The sequence below is a fragment of the Suricata suricatta genome, chromosome 13 (genome assembly GCF_006229205.1).
Source record: "Suricata suricatta isolate VVHF042 chromosome 13, meerkat_22Aug2017_6uvM2_HiC, whole genome shotgun sequence".
Taxonomy (NCBI): Eukaryota; Metazoa; Chordata; class Mammalia; order Carnivora; family Herpestidae; genus Suricata; species Suricata suricatta.
In genome coordinates this window covers 67292273-67311946 of record NC_043712.1, presented here as the reverse complement: position 1 = coordinate 67311946, position 19674 = coordinate 67292273, and the positions used below count along the sequence as shown (strand labels likewise).

The 19674-nt window shown below is 44.7% G+C and overlaps 1 protein-coding gene across 2 annotated transcripts in view; it reads right to left on the bottom strand.

Moving 5' to 3' along the window:
- The window catches only part of FRMD3 (FERM domain containing 3), a 285438-nt gene extending 265791 nt beyond the window's left edge, over positions 1 to 19647 (bottom strand). For both annotated transcript variants that reach the window (XM_029920720.1, XM_029920719.1), the window contains exon 1: positions 19444 to 19647. In XM_029920720.1, the coding sequence (XP_029776580.1) occupies positions 19444 to 19590 (147 nt within the window). In that variant the 5' untranslated portion in view covers positions 19591 to 19647. The remainder of the gene's footprint in view (positions 1 to 19443) is intronic.
- Between the last annotated feature and the right edge of the window lie 27 nt (positions 19648 to 19674).

The following is a 19674-nucleotide window of genomic DNA, read 5'->3' as shown; positions in this document are numbered from 1 at the left end:
AATCGTTTCCCTTTCCAAATCTCTCCTCCTCCAAGAGGCCAGGCCTCCTTTCTTCTTGCACCTCAGTCTCCCAGGTCCTCTGGGATCTAAGTCAGTCACTATTCTCTGGAAGGAATGTCACACATCAGATGTCTCTCAACATCTGTGACTGTTCTTCACACATCACTGAAGGAATAGAATTTTAAACAGGGCCCTTGGGAGGAAAGGTCCTCTTTGAAGACAGCCTAAGTCTTCAGGACAGGGAGGCGAGCAGAGAAGGAGGAAGAGCATTTATTCCAGTCACACAGCAGAAGAAGGAACAAAAATGACACGATGGAAGAAGAGGTGAGGACGTGCCACCCCTAGACGTGACTGTCTATCATCCACCACACACACACAAGCCCACCAAAGAGAATGAAGGAACTTAAAGAAACATAAAGCAGGCCCCACCACTTCTGGACGTATTCAGAGCCTGAGACAAAAACCCAATGTGTCTTACCTCTAGTTCTAGAAGTGTAGCCAACTTAGCCCTCTAAAACAATTCTCAAGTTCATGTGGCCCATACAAACTACGCCCCAATGAGATTGTTGTTACTCCCTAATAATAAATAATAAAAGGTGGTTGATAATTGTTTTCTGAATGAAAACAGAAAATTCTGGAAAGATGCACCAAAACAATCTATGGAGAGTGATGACCTCTGAGGAGTACATTTGAAGCAAGGTATGGGAAGATTTTTTTTCATTGGGTAATCTTTTATATTACTTGAACTTTCACTGTGTTCTGTAATAATTATTAAAGATAAAATATATTATCTCCGAAATAAACGGTGGAAGGAAAATGGCTGACTTGAGGAGTGTTATTTATCAATAATCACAAATTTAAAAGTTAATTTCCTTTGTCTAAATCACCGAATGAACCAACAATGTATAAAAAGGATTATGCACCAAAACCAAGTGGGATTCATCCTAGGCATGCAAGGTAGGTTCAACATTCAAATAACGATTAATGTAATCCATCACAACAACAAACTATAAAAAGAAAAATTGAGCACCTGGGTGGCTCAGTCATTAAGCATCTGACTTCAGCTCAGGTCATGATCTCATGGTTCATGAGTTCGAGTCCACATAGGATGAGCCCGTTTCACGTGAGCACAAGGCCCACTTCAGGTGAGCCCCACTTCTCTCTCTTTCTCTTTTCTCTCTCTCCATCTCTCTTTTCTCTCTCTCTCTCTCTCCTTCTGCACCTTCTGCGATTCTCTCTCTGCCCCTTGCTCACTTGCACCCTCTCTAGATAAATAAATAAATAAATGAAAAATCACATGATCATACCAATAAATGCAGCAAAAGCATTTGAACGATATCTAATACCCATTAGAAAAAAAAGTCCACTAAGTAAACTAGGCTTGATGAAACTTGATTTTAAAAATCTACCAAAAAACCCTAAAGCTAACGCCATACTCAGCAGTGAGAAACTCAAAGTTTTCTCACTAAGATCAGGAACAAGGCAAGGATGTCCCCTTTCACCAACTCTTTTTCAACATCATACTGGAAGTTCTTGTTATGGCAAAGAGGCAACAAAAGAAAATAAAGGTTGTACATATTAGGAAGGAAGTAATAAAACTGCCTTATTCACAGATGACGTGATTGTCTATATAGAGAATCTGAAAGCATCAACAGAAAAGCAAGGTTAATATACAAACGTCAACCTCTTTCCTATATACCAGAAATCAACAGTGGAATCTGAACTTGAGTCATTGTATGTCACACGTTTCTAGGTACAAAGAAAACACATGGCAACACTGACCAGGCTCACATAAACGATGCCTTCCTGTGAAGTCAGAAGAACAATGAAAAGTGGTCTGGATCCCTGGGTCTCAGCCAGTTACTCACCAGTTTGAGTGCTTCATCTTTTCTGGATTTCAGGTGCTCCTGAGAACGATACAGGCATTGGACTAAAAATCTAAAGTCCTTTCCAGTTTTCTAAGTCCTCTCAGAGAATAAAAGCACACATCTTCCTCAAAATGTCTCATGCTTTTAAAATTATGAAAGTAAACAACACGTGCTTATCAAAAGTCCAAATGACACAGAAGAATATAGAGAAGATGAAGACCATTTTCCTGTGCTACTCCCCAAATTCGCCTCTCCACTACTCTCTCCTCCTGGAGTTAGCCACCAAGAAGATGGTAGCACGGGTAGCTATTTCAATATAGACTTGTAATGAATTAAAATTAAATAACATCAGAGTTCAGTTCCTCAGGCACATATGTCACATTCTATGAGCTCAATAGCCACCTGTGGCTAGTGGCTGCCACGTTGGACGGCACAGATATAAAACAGCTGCATCCTCACAAAAGTTCTATGGGGGCGCCTGGGTGGCTCACTCAGTTGAGCATCCGACTTCAGCTCAGGTCATGATCTCACAGTTCGTTGGTTTGAGCCCCACATTGGGCTCTATGCTGACAGTTCAGAGCCTGGAGCCTGCTTCAGATTCTGAGTATCCCTCTCTCTCTGCCTCTCCCCAGCTACTCTCTGTCTCTGTCTCTCAAAAATAAAGACATAAAAAAAATTATTTTTAAAGTTCTATTGGACAGTGCTTGTCTAAAGTATACAAGGAGGCCTTTTTCAAGTCACCTCATTTCTGTTCAACACTTCCCTCCCGGAGCCCACACAACAATTTCCAGCAGGCCCTCCCTGGCTGGGCTCGGGACTACCCTAACAAGTTAATGAAGTGAGTTGCCTAGGAAAGGTCTGTCAGTTTCCTGATCTCTCATTAAGAAAGACTGCTTCATCACTGGGCTCACGGAAGGTCCTGGAACCATCACCACCCCCAACCTTAAAATCTTCACTAAGAACTCGAAAACTCCAGTGTTCCTCAGGTTGGTGCTTTTCAAGAAGCACTGAGGCATTCAAAGCCTAAGAGAAAACACCCAGCGTGCCTTACCTCTAGCTCTGGAGTGTAGCTTAGCTTCAAACCAACTCTGCAGGTCATTTCGGCCCGTGCAAACCATGCCTCAATGGGCTTATCTTAATTATTCCCTAGTAAACAGTAGCCATATTGTTTTCTAGACTCCAACTGTCCACTCTATCGTCTACATAGTCTGAGCAAGTGATTGCCAACTCCCCACCACATAGTACAGACCTCTCTGTTGCTATGTAAAATCATAAGGCATTTCTTTTAGCTTCCCGCAAACACAAGGCCTCTGCCAGGCTCAGCCTTCCGCTAGAAGGTCCTTCTTTTCCCGACTGTACATATCCGTACATACTCCCCCGATGTACCGGCCAGACAATACCTACCTTTTCTTTAAAACTCATTTGAGACATCATCTCCAGAGAATCTTCCCTGTCCTTCTTGGGCTAGATTATTACTCCAAAATTTCTATATAGGAGACATTTTGTGGGTGAAAACCTAGTAGGAAGGAAGGGAGTTTGTGACTTCTCTTGAAATCGCATTACATAGCAAAGCACTATTTTTGCCTAGATATTTGCAAGAAGAACAGAGTTTTTAATATGACTTTTTAAATTTTTTAATGTTTATTTAGTTTTGAGGGAGAGAGAGAGAGTGCAAGCAAGGGAGGGGCAGAGAGAGAGAAAGACACAGAATCCAAAGCAGGCTCCCGGCTCTGAGCTGTCAGCACAGAGCCCAATATGGGCCTCAAACTCAAAAACCATGGAATTGTGACCTGAGCCGAAGTCGGATGCTTAGCCAACTGAGCCACCCAGGCACCCTAAGAAGAGCAAAGTTCTTAAAGATGTTCTTACTTACAAGTAAACATGAGTGAGAAAACATCAGTGATCCATTTCAAAGAACATCCTTTTGAGGAGCAGTGACTTTGGAGGAGAGCAACCAGAGGGTGAAGGAGGGTACACTCCCCCCCACAAAGCCACACTTCAGCTCTACTGTCGGCTGGTGCCCTTCTACCACAGCGTTAGCGCCTCGAGTCTGTTTATGTGCGCATCCTCTCCGCTGGACGGCAAAGGCTCAGACTTCCTTTATCTCTGTATCTCTATACTCAGACAGAGGAGCTCAATGTTTGTTGGATAGATGGATGGAGGGATGGATGGAGGGATGGATGGAGGGATGGATGGATGGAGGGTGGATGGACGGATGGACGGATGGACGGAGGGAGGGAGGGATGGATGGATGGAGGGAGGGATGGAGGGACGGATGGATGGAGGGAGGGATGGATGGAGGGATGGAGGGAGGGATGGATGGAGGGATGGATGGAGGGAGGGAGGGAGGGAGGATGGGAGGGAGGGAAAGATGGAAAGAGACACTTTCTTAATATTCAATTTTACCTTCAGACCAAAATCTTCTAAAGGATAAAGACCTTGAACCTCTTAATCAATATCTCTTCCTCAACCTTCCTCTTTCTCTTTCTCTCTCTCCTTCTCCATTTCCAGTAACACCAGAAAAATGTTTTATATTTAACAACCGCTCGATACAAAGGCTGGCACTCCCCACCCAGTGAGTGTACTAAAGAAAGACTAGGGAGAAAGAAGAAAGAAATCTTTAACAATAAATATTGGATAATAGCTTTAAAAGCCTCCCTTTCTCTAATGGAGGTACAATTTGGAGATAAACCTAAACCACCTTCCTCTCTGTGGCATATGATTAAAATCTGCTTTGTTCTTCTAATTTGCTCTTCTCAAATTACCACGCTGCTGCTGGCGCTGCAAACTCAGACTTTACGACTGCCCTTGACTTACCGCACAACTTTTTCTCCTTTTTTTTTTCTTTTATTCAGCATCGAACCAAGAAGGTGCCACCTACAACCTGGCGGAGAAACTATGTCTCCAAACCTGGAGACAAAAGGTGGCATTCAAGGTGTCCCTCCCGGGCCACAACGCCGCTCCGCAGAAGTACATCTCCCTTGAGGTTCGGGGACACGAGAGGTGACATTCTCCTTGACAAGGATCCAGGTGGCGCGAGGGCTTCTTCCCCCCCTGACTCCAGAGATTTTATTATGCTTCTGTCTAAGCTTTCAAAACAAAGAGCCTGACAAGGATGTGGCCGGGGCCTAACTAACAGACGCTGGTTTCCATATGTTTCCGGAAGTCCTCTAAAACCATGGTCTGAGACTGCTAAGATTTCAGTCTCAATGCTGCAAGGTAACTTACCATAGAGGACAGAAAGAAAATTGTAGCGACATCATCCTTCCTCTTTTTTTTTTCTTTTCGATTTCTGAGGAGTTAATCTGGAATTTCAAACGGCAAGCAATGTCTATGCCATGGCAAACATGTAAAGGGAAAGGGGTGGGGTCTTTCAATCCCCTAGTTGTGTGGCGTGGCAAAATATTCATAAATACACAGTAGGTTGACCCCACTTTTCACATGGATATACACCGAACCACATGTTGACTAAAGAAAGTGGAGAAGAATGAAAACTGTGTCCTCAGATGAGTTATTTTTTTTAACATTTATTTATTTATTTATTCTGACAGAGAGAGAGAGAGAGAGGACGCACATGTGCACGAGCGTGAAAGGGGAAGGGGCAGAGAGAGAGACTTCCAAGCAGGCTCCACGCTGTCAATGCGGAGGTAGATGCAGGGTTCGAATCCACGAACTGTGAGATCATGACCTGAGCCAAAGTTGGGTGCTTAAACCAACTGAGCCACCCAGGAGCCCCTTCAGAAGACAATTCTAAAATGGCAATACACAGAGGCACCTGGGTGGCTCAGTCAGGTAAGAGGCCAACTTCGGTTCACGTCACAATTTCATGGTTCGTGAGTTGGGAGCCCCGTATCTGTATGGACAGTGTAGAGCCTGCTTGGGATTCTCTTTCTTCCCCCACTCTCTCTCTCTGTCCTGCCCCCACTTGCACTTCCTCTCTCTCTCTTCCTCTTTCAAAATAAATAAACAAACAATAAAATAAAATGTCAATATGCTTTCTTTACCCAGAAATGTGGCCAGTGTATGGTCTTTCCCTTTTGCCATCACAAAAGTTACCAGTGAAAGAGAATCACATCATTTAGACTACCAAAGAAGATCCAAACACAAAATAATGTAGTATTTAAGCAGAGTAGGAGCAAACCTAAAACTCAACACACCAGATCCCATCCTACTTTTGCTAAATATGTGACCTTAGGGAAATCACATCACCTCTCCACGGCTGAGATTCAATTTAATCAACTAGCTAATGCACATCATTAACATACTACTCAAGGATATCAAGAGGCAGAGAGGGAAGGGAAAGTATGCTACTAAACAAAGAACAATAAATACGCAACAACATGTAACACCATAGACAACACCTACATACGGATACAGATCACAAGGACTAGACTTATTCTCAGAACACTGAGCAGCAATATGTACAGAGACCATCCCCCAAAATAACTTCAGCTAGTAACATCAAGGAAGAATTAGAGCCAACTTATCAGTGACATCTTTGTCCTTTCTACTATTAATATTATCTGACTGTTTACATTTATTACCAGTCCATCAGTAAATGATACTGTTTGAATTTTCAGTTTGTGCCTGAAGACCCTGGTTCAGACCAATGTTTACCAGCAAGCCCCTCGTGCCTTAATGCAACAAATTACACCTCTGAGGGGGGAGAAAATAAACCAAACCCTAATCTGCTGACATGCTAAGGGCCTTCCCCCGCTACAAAATAATCACACTTCAAACCTTAGCATAATACATAGATACATATTCAGACAAAACTCTATTGTGCATCTACAATCTGGTCCTTATGTTACTAATATTAGATTATTTCTTGGAGCAATTATACAGAAGTCGAATTTATTTTAATTAACAGCCACAATAATCCCCTAGGAACTAAGTAGAAAACAAAATTGGCTATAGGAAATATCGGAGGTATAAATGAATATTAAATAAAAGATAAATTATTATAGCGTAACTTGCAAAGCTGCCCCTCATACGACATGTTTACTTTAATTTTGTACCAAGCTCGTAAGATTTTAAAATGCATTATCTATTTAATGGTCATGACACTGCCTCAAAGGGTGACTTCCCTAGAGGGAAAATCCGATGCTTTGTAACACAGAACCTTCAAGCTCAGAGAGGACTTTTTCATTTGCCAGTCCAACCAAGGAAATGAGGAGGAAGAGTAGAAAAATGCTTTTCCACCGGGAACTCTGATCTGGCTACCCTGCTTGCAGAAGAAAATGGAGAAGCTTGTACTCTGGTCAAGTTGCCTAACAAAGGAAAAACGATCAAGTATTCTTGGGAAGAATTCCAGAGCTCATAATGCATTGGTTTTATCTATGACGATGCCCCAAGCAGAAAGATAGACCAAAAAGACCCACTCTGGTGGTTTCATTTCACAGCCCCATGGTTTCTATCACCACGTGTGTGAACCCTAAGGACTCCCTTATCTGTGTCCCCACCGGACCTCTCTGCTGACTTTCCCTGCTTATTTTCAACTGTCCACTGGGAATTCTCCACTCAGATACCCTAGAGGCTCCTCAAGGTTAAGAGCCCAGAATGAAACTCCTCATCCCCTCCCCCAACCAGCTTCTCCTTTATTCTGTCTTCTCAGGACCAGCTCTATGGGTGCATGACCCATCCTTAGAAGGGCCCCACACTTGGTTTAAACGTCTACTCTGCATTTTTGAAAGTCTTAATAATTTTATAACAAAGGGCTCCAGATTTTCACTTTGCAATGGGGCCCCAACATTATGTGGCTATTTGTCTCTCCTGGGGTGGGATGGGGGGGAGGGGGCATGGCCATTACCTTCGTTATGAAAACCAACCACATGGGACTTAATCCCGGATTCTCCCTTCCTTCATTTCTACATCTGATCATGCAGTTTCATCCACTAGGTTTTATATCAAGCAAAGGCTCACCTTACTGGCAATGCCTTTTTCTCCTTCTTCAAATAATTGATTTCCACTTGTCCTTTCATTATTAATCAAGATTCATCTCTACAGAAATACTTATTAATGCCCCCGTCTGACACAGATGCCTCCTCTTGGTCCCCCATCTCCACACACCTGTCAAGACACCTGTCATTTTGTCCTTGTACCACTACCTTGTCTCTCTTCCCCCAAATGATTGGGAGCTTCTTGATGACTGTTTATTTTTTCTTTTTATGTCTAGTTCCCCGTTCTGTACGCAGCATATTGAAGATAAATTGAAATGCTCATCGAATAAGATTGATGTTATTTCAAAACGTTTCACTAATCAATCCGCTTTTAAAAAATATAAATGCTAGATCTATACAATTGTTCTTTCCTCTTAGAATAAGTTTCATTTGTTTTTTTTTTTTTTTTAAGTTATCCTCTCACTTCCCTCCTGAACCTTCCGGGAAAGCGACCAAAACAAACAGCTCCAGAGCTGATGTTACACCTCAAGTGCACTTTTCACTGTCCTCCCGGGTCACTGTCCTCCAGGGTCACTGTCCCCCAGGATCAGTTCTGCAAGTGAGGACAGCTGGGTCCCTCCACGCCCGGGAGCTCCAAGCACTGCCGGCTGACACGCAATGATTTGTTTGTGCCAAGAAGTTACCAGAGCTCCTCTCGAGGCCGCTGAGAGTCCAGGATACAGGAAAGCAAGAGCGGGAAGTGCGGCCGGAGAGACGAGATGTCTCTTACTAACCCCGGGCCCCCATGTGCTCTCAGATGCTCAACACTTTATCAGATTGGCCACCATAGGAAATCCTGCCTGAAAAACAATCTCGTGACTCGGCGGCAGCTGGGAATCAAAAGGAAGGATGCCAGCCCTGGCATCAGTGTCTAATCGGTCTTTCGATCTGTCATGATGCACACACCTGGATGGATTCCTTTATCCATTCATTCACTCATTCAAACATTCACTGAACATCAATTGAGGGAAATGTGCCGGGTGAGGGGTCATCAAGGGAGATAAGAGCCAGAAGTCCCCACACTCAAAGAAATTACGAATTTCATTATGAGACCAATAGATTTCCCTAACACTGTATTATTCTGCAGACCAGCAGTGGCAGCGTTACCTGAAGCTTGTGAGAGCTGAATTCCAGGGCCCTCCACAGGACTTCCTAGATCAGTTCTTACTTTCAACTTTATTTATTTATTTTGAGAGGGTGAGGGAAGAGCAGAGAGAGAGAGGGAGAGAGACAATCCCAGGCAGGCTCCTCCCTGTCAGCACAAAGCCCAACTCAGGGCTCCAACTCACAGGCTGTGAGATCATGATCTGAGCCAAAATCAAGAGGCAGACCCTTAATCCACTGAGCCGCCCAGGGGCCCCAGGACCTCCTAGATCAGAATATGCATTTTATCAAGAGCACAGAAGAGCCATATGAATTATCAGAGACTAAGAAGCATTTACACTATAGACTAAGAGCTGAACACCAACTCTTTTGAGCCTGAATTAAGTTCAACTTTCACTTACAAAATGCGCCCTCATGATTCCTGACCATAATCCCACTTTTCCCCATTTCTAGACTCCAGGTCTGGGTCTCTATTACTTCACAGAAGCAACTTGAATCCTTCATCACACAAAGTGGGAATAAGGGGAAACCGTGCTGTACACCAAATGCCTATCACTCATGCACATGAATCTCATATTAGATTCTCTGCGGGACAATTTCTGATATCTCTATTCCTGTAATTTTTTTAAGTTTATTTACTTTGAGAGAGACAGAGAGACAAGTGGCGGAGGGGAAGAGGCGGAGACAGAAGATCTGAAGCAGGCCCTGTGCCGACAGCAGAGGGCCCAATTCGGCGCTCGAACCCAGGAACCTTGAGATCATGACCTGAGCCAAAGTTGTTTGCTTAACTGACTGAGTGACCCAGGCGCCCCCTCCAATTTTTAAGTTTTCCCAAAATGTCTACTTAAAAAAAGGAGTAGGACTTAAGAATTCAAGTGACTAACAGGCCTCATTCAAGTGATTTACATTTTAAACATTGTCGCTGTACCTTTTCCACAGTCCAAAGAGGGGTCTCAAGGTAAGACACGGCTTTATCTAATTATTAGAGTTGAAAAATGAAGATTCAGCTAGAGATCAAGTTCAGCTGGGAAATGCCTACTACAGTGAAACCTAGGCTTGTCCTTGTTTTAACATTGCTACATATACACGCACACACACAAGTACATGGTCACTAGTAAGAAATCCAAATACACATATACACATTTTCCATGTACACACGGGATGTTTTTCATTTAGTTGCTATCATTTCAAATACCTGTAACTTGTCAGGAATCTTCTGGAGGCCAAAGATACACTAGGAGTTCCATTCTGTCTTTCTTGTGCCTATGTTTTTTTTAATATTTCAATAAGTTCAGTTAATTCATAGTCACCAAAACCTATAGTTCTTAAGCTGGTTGGTCTTGAAACTCCCTTACGCTGGGAAGGATTCCTAGAATTTTTATTTGGGTTGGACACAGCAATTTCCTGAGAAGTTTTTTTGAATCGCCCATTTTTTGATTCATGCAAGAATAATAAACCCACTGCACACTAACAAAAGTTGCACATTTTATGAAAAATAACTTGTATTTACAAAACAACGAATTTAATGAGAAAAGTAGCATTGTTTTACATTTTTGCGAATATCTAATGTCGGGCTCAGTAAAAGACAGCTGATGCTCACATCTGCTTCCACATTTAATGTGTTTCCTTACCACAGATCATACAGCCTCTAGAAAACTCCACTGCACACTTGTGAGAGAATGAGGGTGGAAAATGCAAACATCTCAGCAAGGATGACAAGACAATTCAACAGGGAAGAAAATCGTTCTTTCAAACAATGCTGCTGGGATAGTAAATATTCACATGCATAAGAATAAAGTTGGGCCCCTACTTTACACCCTGTACAAAAGTTAACGCCAACTGGATCAAAGATGAGGAGCAGCTGTGTGCTACTGCGAATTCCAATAAGAAATATATATTTTGTCTTTGTCCTCATTTCTGGCACAGAGCTCCTAAAACCCCTGTAATTTCCTAAGTGACATGAGCAATAAATGTGTCTTTTGTTATGTTAATGAGGTGACTTTTGGAAATCCCCTGTGGATGGGGACTGGTTGCCAGGAGATCCGACCCTGTGTTTAGAGAGGGCTGGACCTTGCAATCCCACTGCCCAGACCTCCTCCAGGGAGCAGAGAGGAGCTTGAAATTGAGTTCAGCCATCAATGGCCAATGCTATCATCAATCGCGCCTATGTAATGAAGCCTCCATAAAAACCCAGAAGGACAGAATTCTGAGAGCTTCCAGGAGATCGGTCCTCCCTGGAGAGGGTATGCAAGCTCATCACCCTTCCCCCTGCACCTTGCTCTATGTATCTCTTCCATCTGGCTGTTGCATCCTTTTCTAACAGACTAGTGATCCAGTCAGTAGAATGCTCCTCTGAGTCCTGGGAGCCACTCCAGTCAATTAATCAAACTCGAGGAGGTCGTGGGAACCTCCGATCTACAGCCAGTCATCAGAAGCCTAGGTGACAGCCTGGACTTCTGACTGGCCTCTGACGGGGGGCAGTCTTATGGGACTGAGCCTGTAGGAGGTGATATTATCTCCAGGCAGCCAGTGTCAAAATGGAGGCGAGTTGTATGTGTAGGTGACTTAAGAGAATTGTTGGATGTGTGGGGGAAAACCCTCTCTCCGTACAGCAGAATGGAACCAGAACACTCTTAGGCTGTAAACGGGCACAGGTTTATTTGGGGGATGATAAGAGTCTTCTGGAAAAAGACAGTAGTCATTATTGTACAACCTTTTGAATACACTAAAGTCCACTGAAATGTACACCTTAAATTGGTAATTTTTGTCGTGCATAAATTATATATTAATACAGTAATGAATCACAAACCTCAATGTAAAACTGTAAAACTATTTTTAAAAAATTGGCAGAAGTCCTCATGACCTTGGGTTAAGCAATAGTTTCCTAGCTATGACATGAAAAATACAAGCAGCAGAAGGAAAAAAAATTTTTGGAGTTCATCAAAATTGAAAAACTACTGACACCATCAAGAAAGTAAATTCTTTTGGGGCACCTGGGTGGCTCAGTCAGTTAAGTATCTGACTCTTGACTTTGGCTCAGGTCATGATCCTAGGGTTATGGGATCGAGCCCTGCATTGGGCTCTGCACGGAGCATAGAACCTACTTAAGATTCTCTCTCTCTCCAGGGGCCTGGGTGGCTCAGTCAGTTAAGCATCTGATTTTGGCTCAGGTCATGATCTTGCCATCTGTGAGTCTGAGCCCTGCATCAGGCTCTGTACTAACAGCTCAGAACCTGGAACCTGCTTTGGATTCTGTGTCACCTTCTCTCTCTGCCTCTCCCCCACTCATGCTCTATCTCTCTCTCAGAAATAAAAAAAATCTCTCCTTTTGCCCCCTTCCCCCACTCAGACACACTCTCTCTCTCTCCCTCTCTCTCTCAAAAAGAAGAAGGAAATAAATAAAGTAAAAAAAAAACCCACAGAACAGGAAAAATAATTACAAGTCATGTATTATATAAGTATCCAGGATATATAATGAACACTTACAACTCAGTAAGACAATCCAACCTAAAACTGAGCAAATAGTTCTCCAAAAAAGATATACACATGGCCCACTGGCACCTGAAAAGATGCTCCACATCATTAGCCATCAAGGACATGCAAATCAAAACCACAGTAAGAATGCCACTTCACATTCACTAAGGTGGTTGTGGTCGAACAGGCTAGTAATAACAAGTGTTGGCAAGGATGTTGAGAAATTGAAACCCTTGTACAGTTCTGATGGGGACGTAAAATGGCGCGGCCCCTTGAGAAGACGGTTTGGTGGTCTTCAAGAGGTTAAACGTAGACCCAGGAATTTCATTCCCAGGCATACATCCGAAAGAAATGAAGGCGTGTCCACACAAATGTCTACAGTAAGGTGCACTGCAATGTCACTCCTAACGGCCAGGCCAAAAAGTGGAAACAGACCAAATTTTCACCAGCTGATGAACTGATAAAATGTGATCTAGCCACACGCTGAATATTATTCAGCAATAAGAAGGGAAGAAGTATTGATACGTGCTACCACATGAATGAACCCTGAAAATACACTTGAAGCCAGGAACAAAAGCCCACATGTTCTATGATTACATTTTTTTTAATCAGACATCCACACCAGACAAATCTACAGAGACAGAAGGCAGGTGAGTGGTTTCCTAGGGCTGGAGCGTTCGGAGGAAGTGAGGGTGTAACTGCTCAAAGGCACTGGATTGCTTCTGGGGATGGTGGGAAAGTTTCAAAATTGATTGTGGCAACAGTTACACAGTTCTGTGAGGATATTTTATGGTGTGTAAATTTAAGTGGGTAGATTTCATGGTATGTGAATTATATCTCAGTAAAATTGTTCCCCAAGAAAGGCAAACGACATTTTAGTATTACTTTGAAAATAGTTTGAACCTCGACTATGCCCTGAAAGGATCTGAGGGACATCCCAGGGTCCCCAGAGCACAATTTGAGAACCGCCAACCCAGACAAAATATCCAGCATGGGTATTGTGGGTTATCTGCCTAGCGGCCATCTCCCTCCTCCCTCCCTTCCCAGAGCCTTGATGTTCAGGCATTCACCCACCTCCACCCATACAGACCACCAGTGGGAGGGAAGTTGACTCCACGCTGAGTCCCTGGGTCAGGTTCTGCTCACCTTAAGCTGACAGGCGCATTCCTTCCCACTGACCACAGTCACTGGCTCAGGGATGGGCATGTGACTCAGGTCTGATCAGCGTGGCTGCAGGACTTTTGCTTGGAATGCTGAGTTGGAAGTCATTTCTCTCTGCCTCTGGAGGGTGTCCCACGAGAGGGTGTGAACTGACTCTACCATAATCATTCCCTGACAGTGTGCGGATAAAGCCTTAGAGAAGGCGGGATGGGGGTGCCTGGGGGTAGGGGGAGTCAGGGGGTTGGGGGGGTCAGCAGTTAAACGTCTGACTCTTGATTTCGGCTCAGGTCACAATCTCGTGATTTGTGAGTTCAAGCCCCACATCAGCCTCTGTGCTGGCATTGCAGAGCCTGTTTGGGATTCTCTGTCTGTCTCTGTCTCAGTCTCTGTCTCTCTCTCTTTCACTCTCTCTCTGCTTCTCCCCTGCTTGCTCTCTACCCCTCTCTCTCTCAAAAATAAATAAATAAACATTTAAAAAATAAAAAAATAAAAAAGAAGGCAGGAGAGTCCTTGAATGAAGCCCTTAACTCAACACCTCTGGATATCTGAGCCAGCAAGTGTCCTTAATGTTAAAGCCAGTTTGAATTAGAATTTGTTAGATGTCATTACAAGCACCCAGCTGATACACTGTCCAAATGATGTGGAGCCAACAGTATTACATTCTTTCTGCAGTCAATACACTCTGCCTTTGCTTTGAGGACATAAAGAGATAAGATCTTAGCAGACCATTGAAATAACATGACTTTTTTATTCACAACATACTTAATACAAAGAGCTGGCCCATATAATCGAGGCCTAAAAATGTCAGAGCAGGGCCACAGTATTTCACAAAGTGTCTCTCCCTTCTCTTCCTTTTGTGTCTTATTTTCAGTGGACTCTGAATGGCATTCTAGATGAGTCTGACAGAGAAGTGTTGGAGTGTCCTTATCATCAGAAGAGGTGTGGCTGTCAACAGGACCTGGCTTGGCTTTCACCACCAGGATCATCATGGGGCCTGATACTCAGCACATATGAATGCTTGCATGTGACCATTCAGTTCCTGTTCCAACAGATAAGAAACTCAAAGAGCAAGATGCTACTCTCTTCCCTCCCGCCCCCAACTACATTGATTAGAATAGTATTCTGCATTCAGGTGATGGTGTAACCTTTACAACATGCTCTCCTATACGTCATCTCAACAACCCAATGGAGGTTGGCAATGAAGAATTATTGTGCCTGTTTCACAGATGAATAACAGGAGCCACGGGGACCTGCTTAAGGTCCTGCATAATCACAAAATGATGGAATTTAGGTTTAAAGACATTAGAGTCTAAGCTAAAGCCTCCCCACAACTTAGAATAACCTCGAATATGCCTTTGCATAATAGTAAGGGAACAGTTAGTATTTTCTCAGCTCTTACCACGGGCCGGGCACCAAGCATTACCACAAGCGCATGAGGTCTCTGTCATTATTATCCCCACTTTACAGATGAGCAAACTGAGACCCAAATTGGCATAGTGACTTGGCCAAACTCACCTGGCTAGGCAGTAGTGGAGCCAGAGTTTCAACCCAAGCAAGTAGTATTCCAGAACATAAGCTCTCAGCCTCTTGGCCACTTGGCCACGTCCACAAGAGTAGAGCTCTACCAGCTGTGCCTCCACAGTATTAATGACTCGGAGCTGCCCAGAACCCACCAGTTGGGTAAGGACAGAAGTGCTATTTAACAACACAAACAACAAAGAGCAATCCAACAATTCTTCTTATTCTGGAATATGATCATACAAAGGTTGCCTATAGTCAGCCAGGGCTTAGATAACATCTCATTCAACTCTCCTAACTATTTTATTATAACCGTAATTGCAACTCAATCTGACCTATTCTGAAAGACACAACAGCAGTCCCTGCCTGAGACCAAAGACACACACGTGCAAGCGCACGCACGTTCACACACACCTCCATTGCTTCCATAATGTCAAAGCCCACCTCCCGCTATAGAGAGTGAAGTGCGAAGCTACCAGATGCACATGGCTCTTCTGCAGCAAGGGCACGGGTGTACGATCCAATCCTGGCCAACAAGATCTGGTAGCAAGACTGCTGGGAGCAGCTAGGAACGGTCTTCTTCTGTGATAAAAAGAAAGGCACGAGAAAGTCCCACCTCTTATATAGTGGGTATGGTAACACCTGACTCAAATCCACAACTACCGCGGCCACCGTGTAATAAGCAACAGCTGATGTGCTGAGGACGGCAGAGTGGAAAGACGGAAAGCGCCCGGGCCATGCAGAATCACTGAACAACGCGGCCACTGGCCGGCCTCTGGACGTCTCGTTATGGAAGACAATTACTTATTATTTAATCCACTTCAACTTGGCCACTCGCTCACTTGCAGCCTAAAGCACCCTAGCTCTCAAGTCTCAAGAGGCAGCTACAGAGAAGGAAGAGCTCTACATTTTTAGTCCAACCACCTGGGGTCCGATCTACTCACTTGCCAGGTGACCCAAATTGCTTGATCTCTAGAAGCCTCTTTTTCTATTATCTACAAAACTGAGGTAAGACTCAATAACACAATAACATCAATAAAAGAGATAAGAAAATTATGAGATAAAGTATATCCAGCCACTCTGTTAACAACAGAGCGTTCCACTCCAATGCAACTGGTCTAGGTAATGATTAAACCAAACTTATTAAATTGGAACCATCCATCTAACCCAACTCCCCTATTTCACAAAAGAGGAAACATTGACTCAAACTGTCAAGTGACATTCAGTGGCACCAAACTGGTTGGTAACATAATTAAACCATGCATCTCCCAATCCAATGTTGTCACGCTGATAGGAAACGAGCTAGATTAAACACTGGGCGCTCATTCAATCGACAAGTGTTTGTCGAACACAATGATATGCCTGGTACTCCTTCAAGTATTGGGAAATCCTTCGTGACAACAACCACTGCAATAAAATGCTCCTACCCTGTGGATTTAACAGTCTACAAAGGAACTTATTCAATCTACATTTATAAATATTTATGGAGTGTCTAATATGTGTTAAGCACTATGCTAGGATTTCTGTTCAAAAACAAATCGAAGTGCCCAGCCAATTCAAATAATACCAACCATGTGTACCAGGCTTTGCTAAAGAGCGTACAATGTGAAGAGTACATTTTACTCAATAAAAGTCAGTACTGAAAAATGACAAGTTCATTAGGAGTTATGAATAACCATGCCAACATCTGAAAAAAAAAAGGGGGGGGGTGAGGGACAGAATGTAGAAAATGGCAAGGACTCCACTCTACTATGGGAAAGACTGAATAAAAGAGGTCAGAGTTAACTCATGTCCTTCTACAACTGTCAAGACTTCAAGGACTGGCTCAGTTGGAAGCCTACTAAGGAGTATTCGGCAACTCCTTCCTTTCCCCGGGTCTCTGTCTGGTATCCTACTCTCTCCTTTTGCTCCCTGTCCATTTGGAATTCCACTTCCCCAGACCTAAACATTCATACCTTAATGACATGAGAGGGCAACGTCCTAAACTCTGTGGAAAGAGACAGAGCAAGTGACTTTCAGCATCTCCCCTAGAACACACTCCAGGCAGCTGACGCTGGACCATTAGGTTGTTTCTTTGAAAGTTTTCCTTGTCAATAAGCACCCCAATTATCTAATGTGGAAAAGAATAATTAAAAGCTGTTGTTTTGCAAAGGAAAAAAAGAATGAGCAAAAGAAAGAAGAAAGAAAAAGGAAAAACCCCTCCATAACTCACGTTTTGTGCAGATTATGGAGGGAGGATGTATGTGACAGTCCACATACTTCTTTATCTTTGCAACTCCTTGGAACAGAGGGGAAAGGCAAGCAAGGAATCCCCAGGGCACGTACTGATGACTCCAAAAGTTCTTTTTTCAAAAGACCATTTTGTTCTAACTTTAAACAACGGAAAGTTGTGGCCCTATATCCAGAAGTGCAACTTCAATTCCTGAGTTTGAAAAAGTCTAGGAGGGCATAAGGTCCAAAACTGTCAATGTAGGATCTTTAATTCAATTCATTTTAATTGGTTAAATAATATTCACCACTGGGGGGCAGAAGGAGCAGAAAAAGATGTGCCACAAAAGGAAACATTTGATTTTTAATCAATTCCAAAAATCAACATCTCGGAATACAGCACATTAACCTCTTTGGCCATACAAACTCTAACTTTCCAAACTATTATTAGACACGCTACAATTTATTGTTTCCCAGAACACCAGGCAACAAATACATGTCCTTTGGGACTACTTATCTATTCTGAGGAAGACTAAGTCCCAAAGGAGAAAAAAAAAAAAGGGGGGGGGGAGCCAGTGGAGTTGACTCCAAGAGGGACAGGACTGGGCACACAGAGGACTGAGAGAGAGAGCTCAAGGTTCGCACTCCCTGCTGCTGGTCGGATCGTTACTTACAGATACAACGGCGGGTTCAAGGTTCTGTGCATCCACTTTAGGACCTAAAGTAAAGTGCTCAAACAGCTAGCTGTCTCTGGATCACAAAACAGTACATGCCAAAGGTTTCTGGGCAACCCCGTGGCAGGGGGAAAAAAACTGCCTAACCTGCTAATCCTTTTATTATTAAGTTTAGCAGCACTGTTTAGCTCAGAATGAAATTCTAGATCCTCCAGAAAATTCACTAGGAGCCTATTCTCCTGGGAAATCATGGGGCACCACATTCCTGCCTGGAAACTTGTCCAGCTGTCAGCTTGCAAATTAGTTGCTACTGTCTCTGTGTCACAAACTCCCACCGGCGAACAAATAAACGGGGAAAACCTTTCATTCATTCATTTATTTGGGGGTTAACACAGCCCGGAGACCGTTCCTGCCGCGGAGAGGCGCTGCCCCCTCTCATCTCCCAACGGAACTCGGTGGTGTGCTCTGTATTTAAGACACAGCTGGAGCCTCAAAACTCAGGTAGGAGAGAAGAAATCCCAGGGATAGGCAAACAGACTTAAAAGTCAGAAGCTAATCATGCTGAGCCTTGACACGACCTTTCCAGATTGTGCGCGCCTAGAGTCAAAGGAGAGGGCACACATCTGCCTATATGTATGCTCACCAAAAGTGTCTGTGTGTGCGTGTGCGCGCGTGTGCGCGCGCGCACACATACACACCCTTGCGGCTCACACTACATCTCCTACAAGCTCAAAAGCACTTACTACCCGAGAACAAGGCTGCCAGGAAAGCCATCTTCGCCCAAAGAACTCTTGCTTCTCCAACTTGACCAAGAGCACTAGCCACCAATACTCCAAGGGTCCCCGGGCCCAGGTCCTGCAAGACTACCTCTCTGGGAGCCTCACAGCCCTTTTCCTTTCTCTGAAACACACGGTTTCATGATTCTTTTGGGGGAATCCGCGCAGCGCACGCCCCATCCCTCAAGGCTGGAGCCCTAGGTCTGTCCAGCCGCTCTCGCTCCCGGGAAACTTCCCCGCCGCCCCACGCGGAGAAGTAAAGGCCATCGGGAGGAGGGCCGCAGAGAGTGAAAGTGGGTCCCTAGGGCTGAGGGCACCTTCGGAGCCTGCTAGCCCGAGAGAGAAATGAGTGAGCCCGAGCTGGTGCATGCCTTCTCCACGTGGAGGAAGGGAGGAAGGAATGGGCGACATGCAGGTGTCCCTCTCGGCTCACTGAGCTCCCATTTCCTGGCGGGGTAAGAGACAGAGGGATTCGTGTCTCCCAGGGGGCCGCTGCTCGGCGCCCCCAGCCTAGGCGCAGCGAGACGCGCGCGCAGCTTGCACGCCAGGGAAGGGGCCCCGGCGCGGACAAGGCGCCCCATCCCTGGGTACTGCTCCCAGCCTTACTGGGCGGGGAAAGAGAAATCTGGCTTTCCAGCAGGCCCCCGCGCGGGTTCCTCGCCCCAGCCGGCGCACGCCCACCCGCAGAGGCCCCCGCGCCCTCGTCAGGGGCAGCCCGCACCTGGATGTGACAGGAGATCTCCGAGTCGTCCAGCAGCCGGATGGTGCATTTCATCTCCTGGCTGAGCGATTTGATGCTGGAGCTCCGAAAGTGGATCATTTTCATGGTCCTCCTGCCTCGCGGCACACAGTGGCAATAGGCGAACATGCACCGCGGCCCGGCGGAGCGAGCGGGAAGCGCGGGGCCCGCGTGGCGCTCGCCCGCGCGGACAGACCACTCGCGCACGCACCG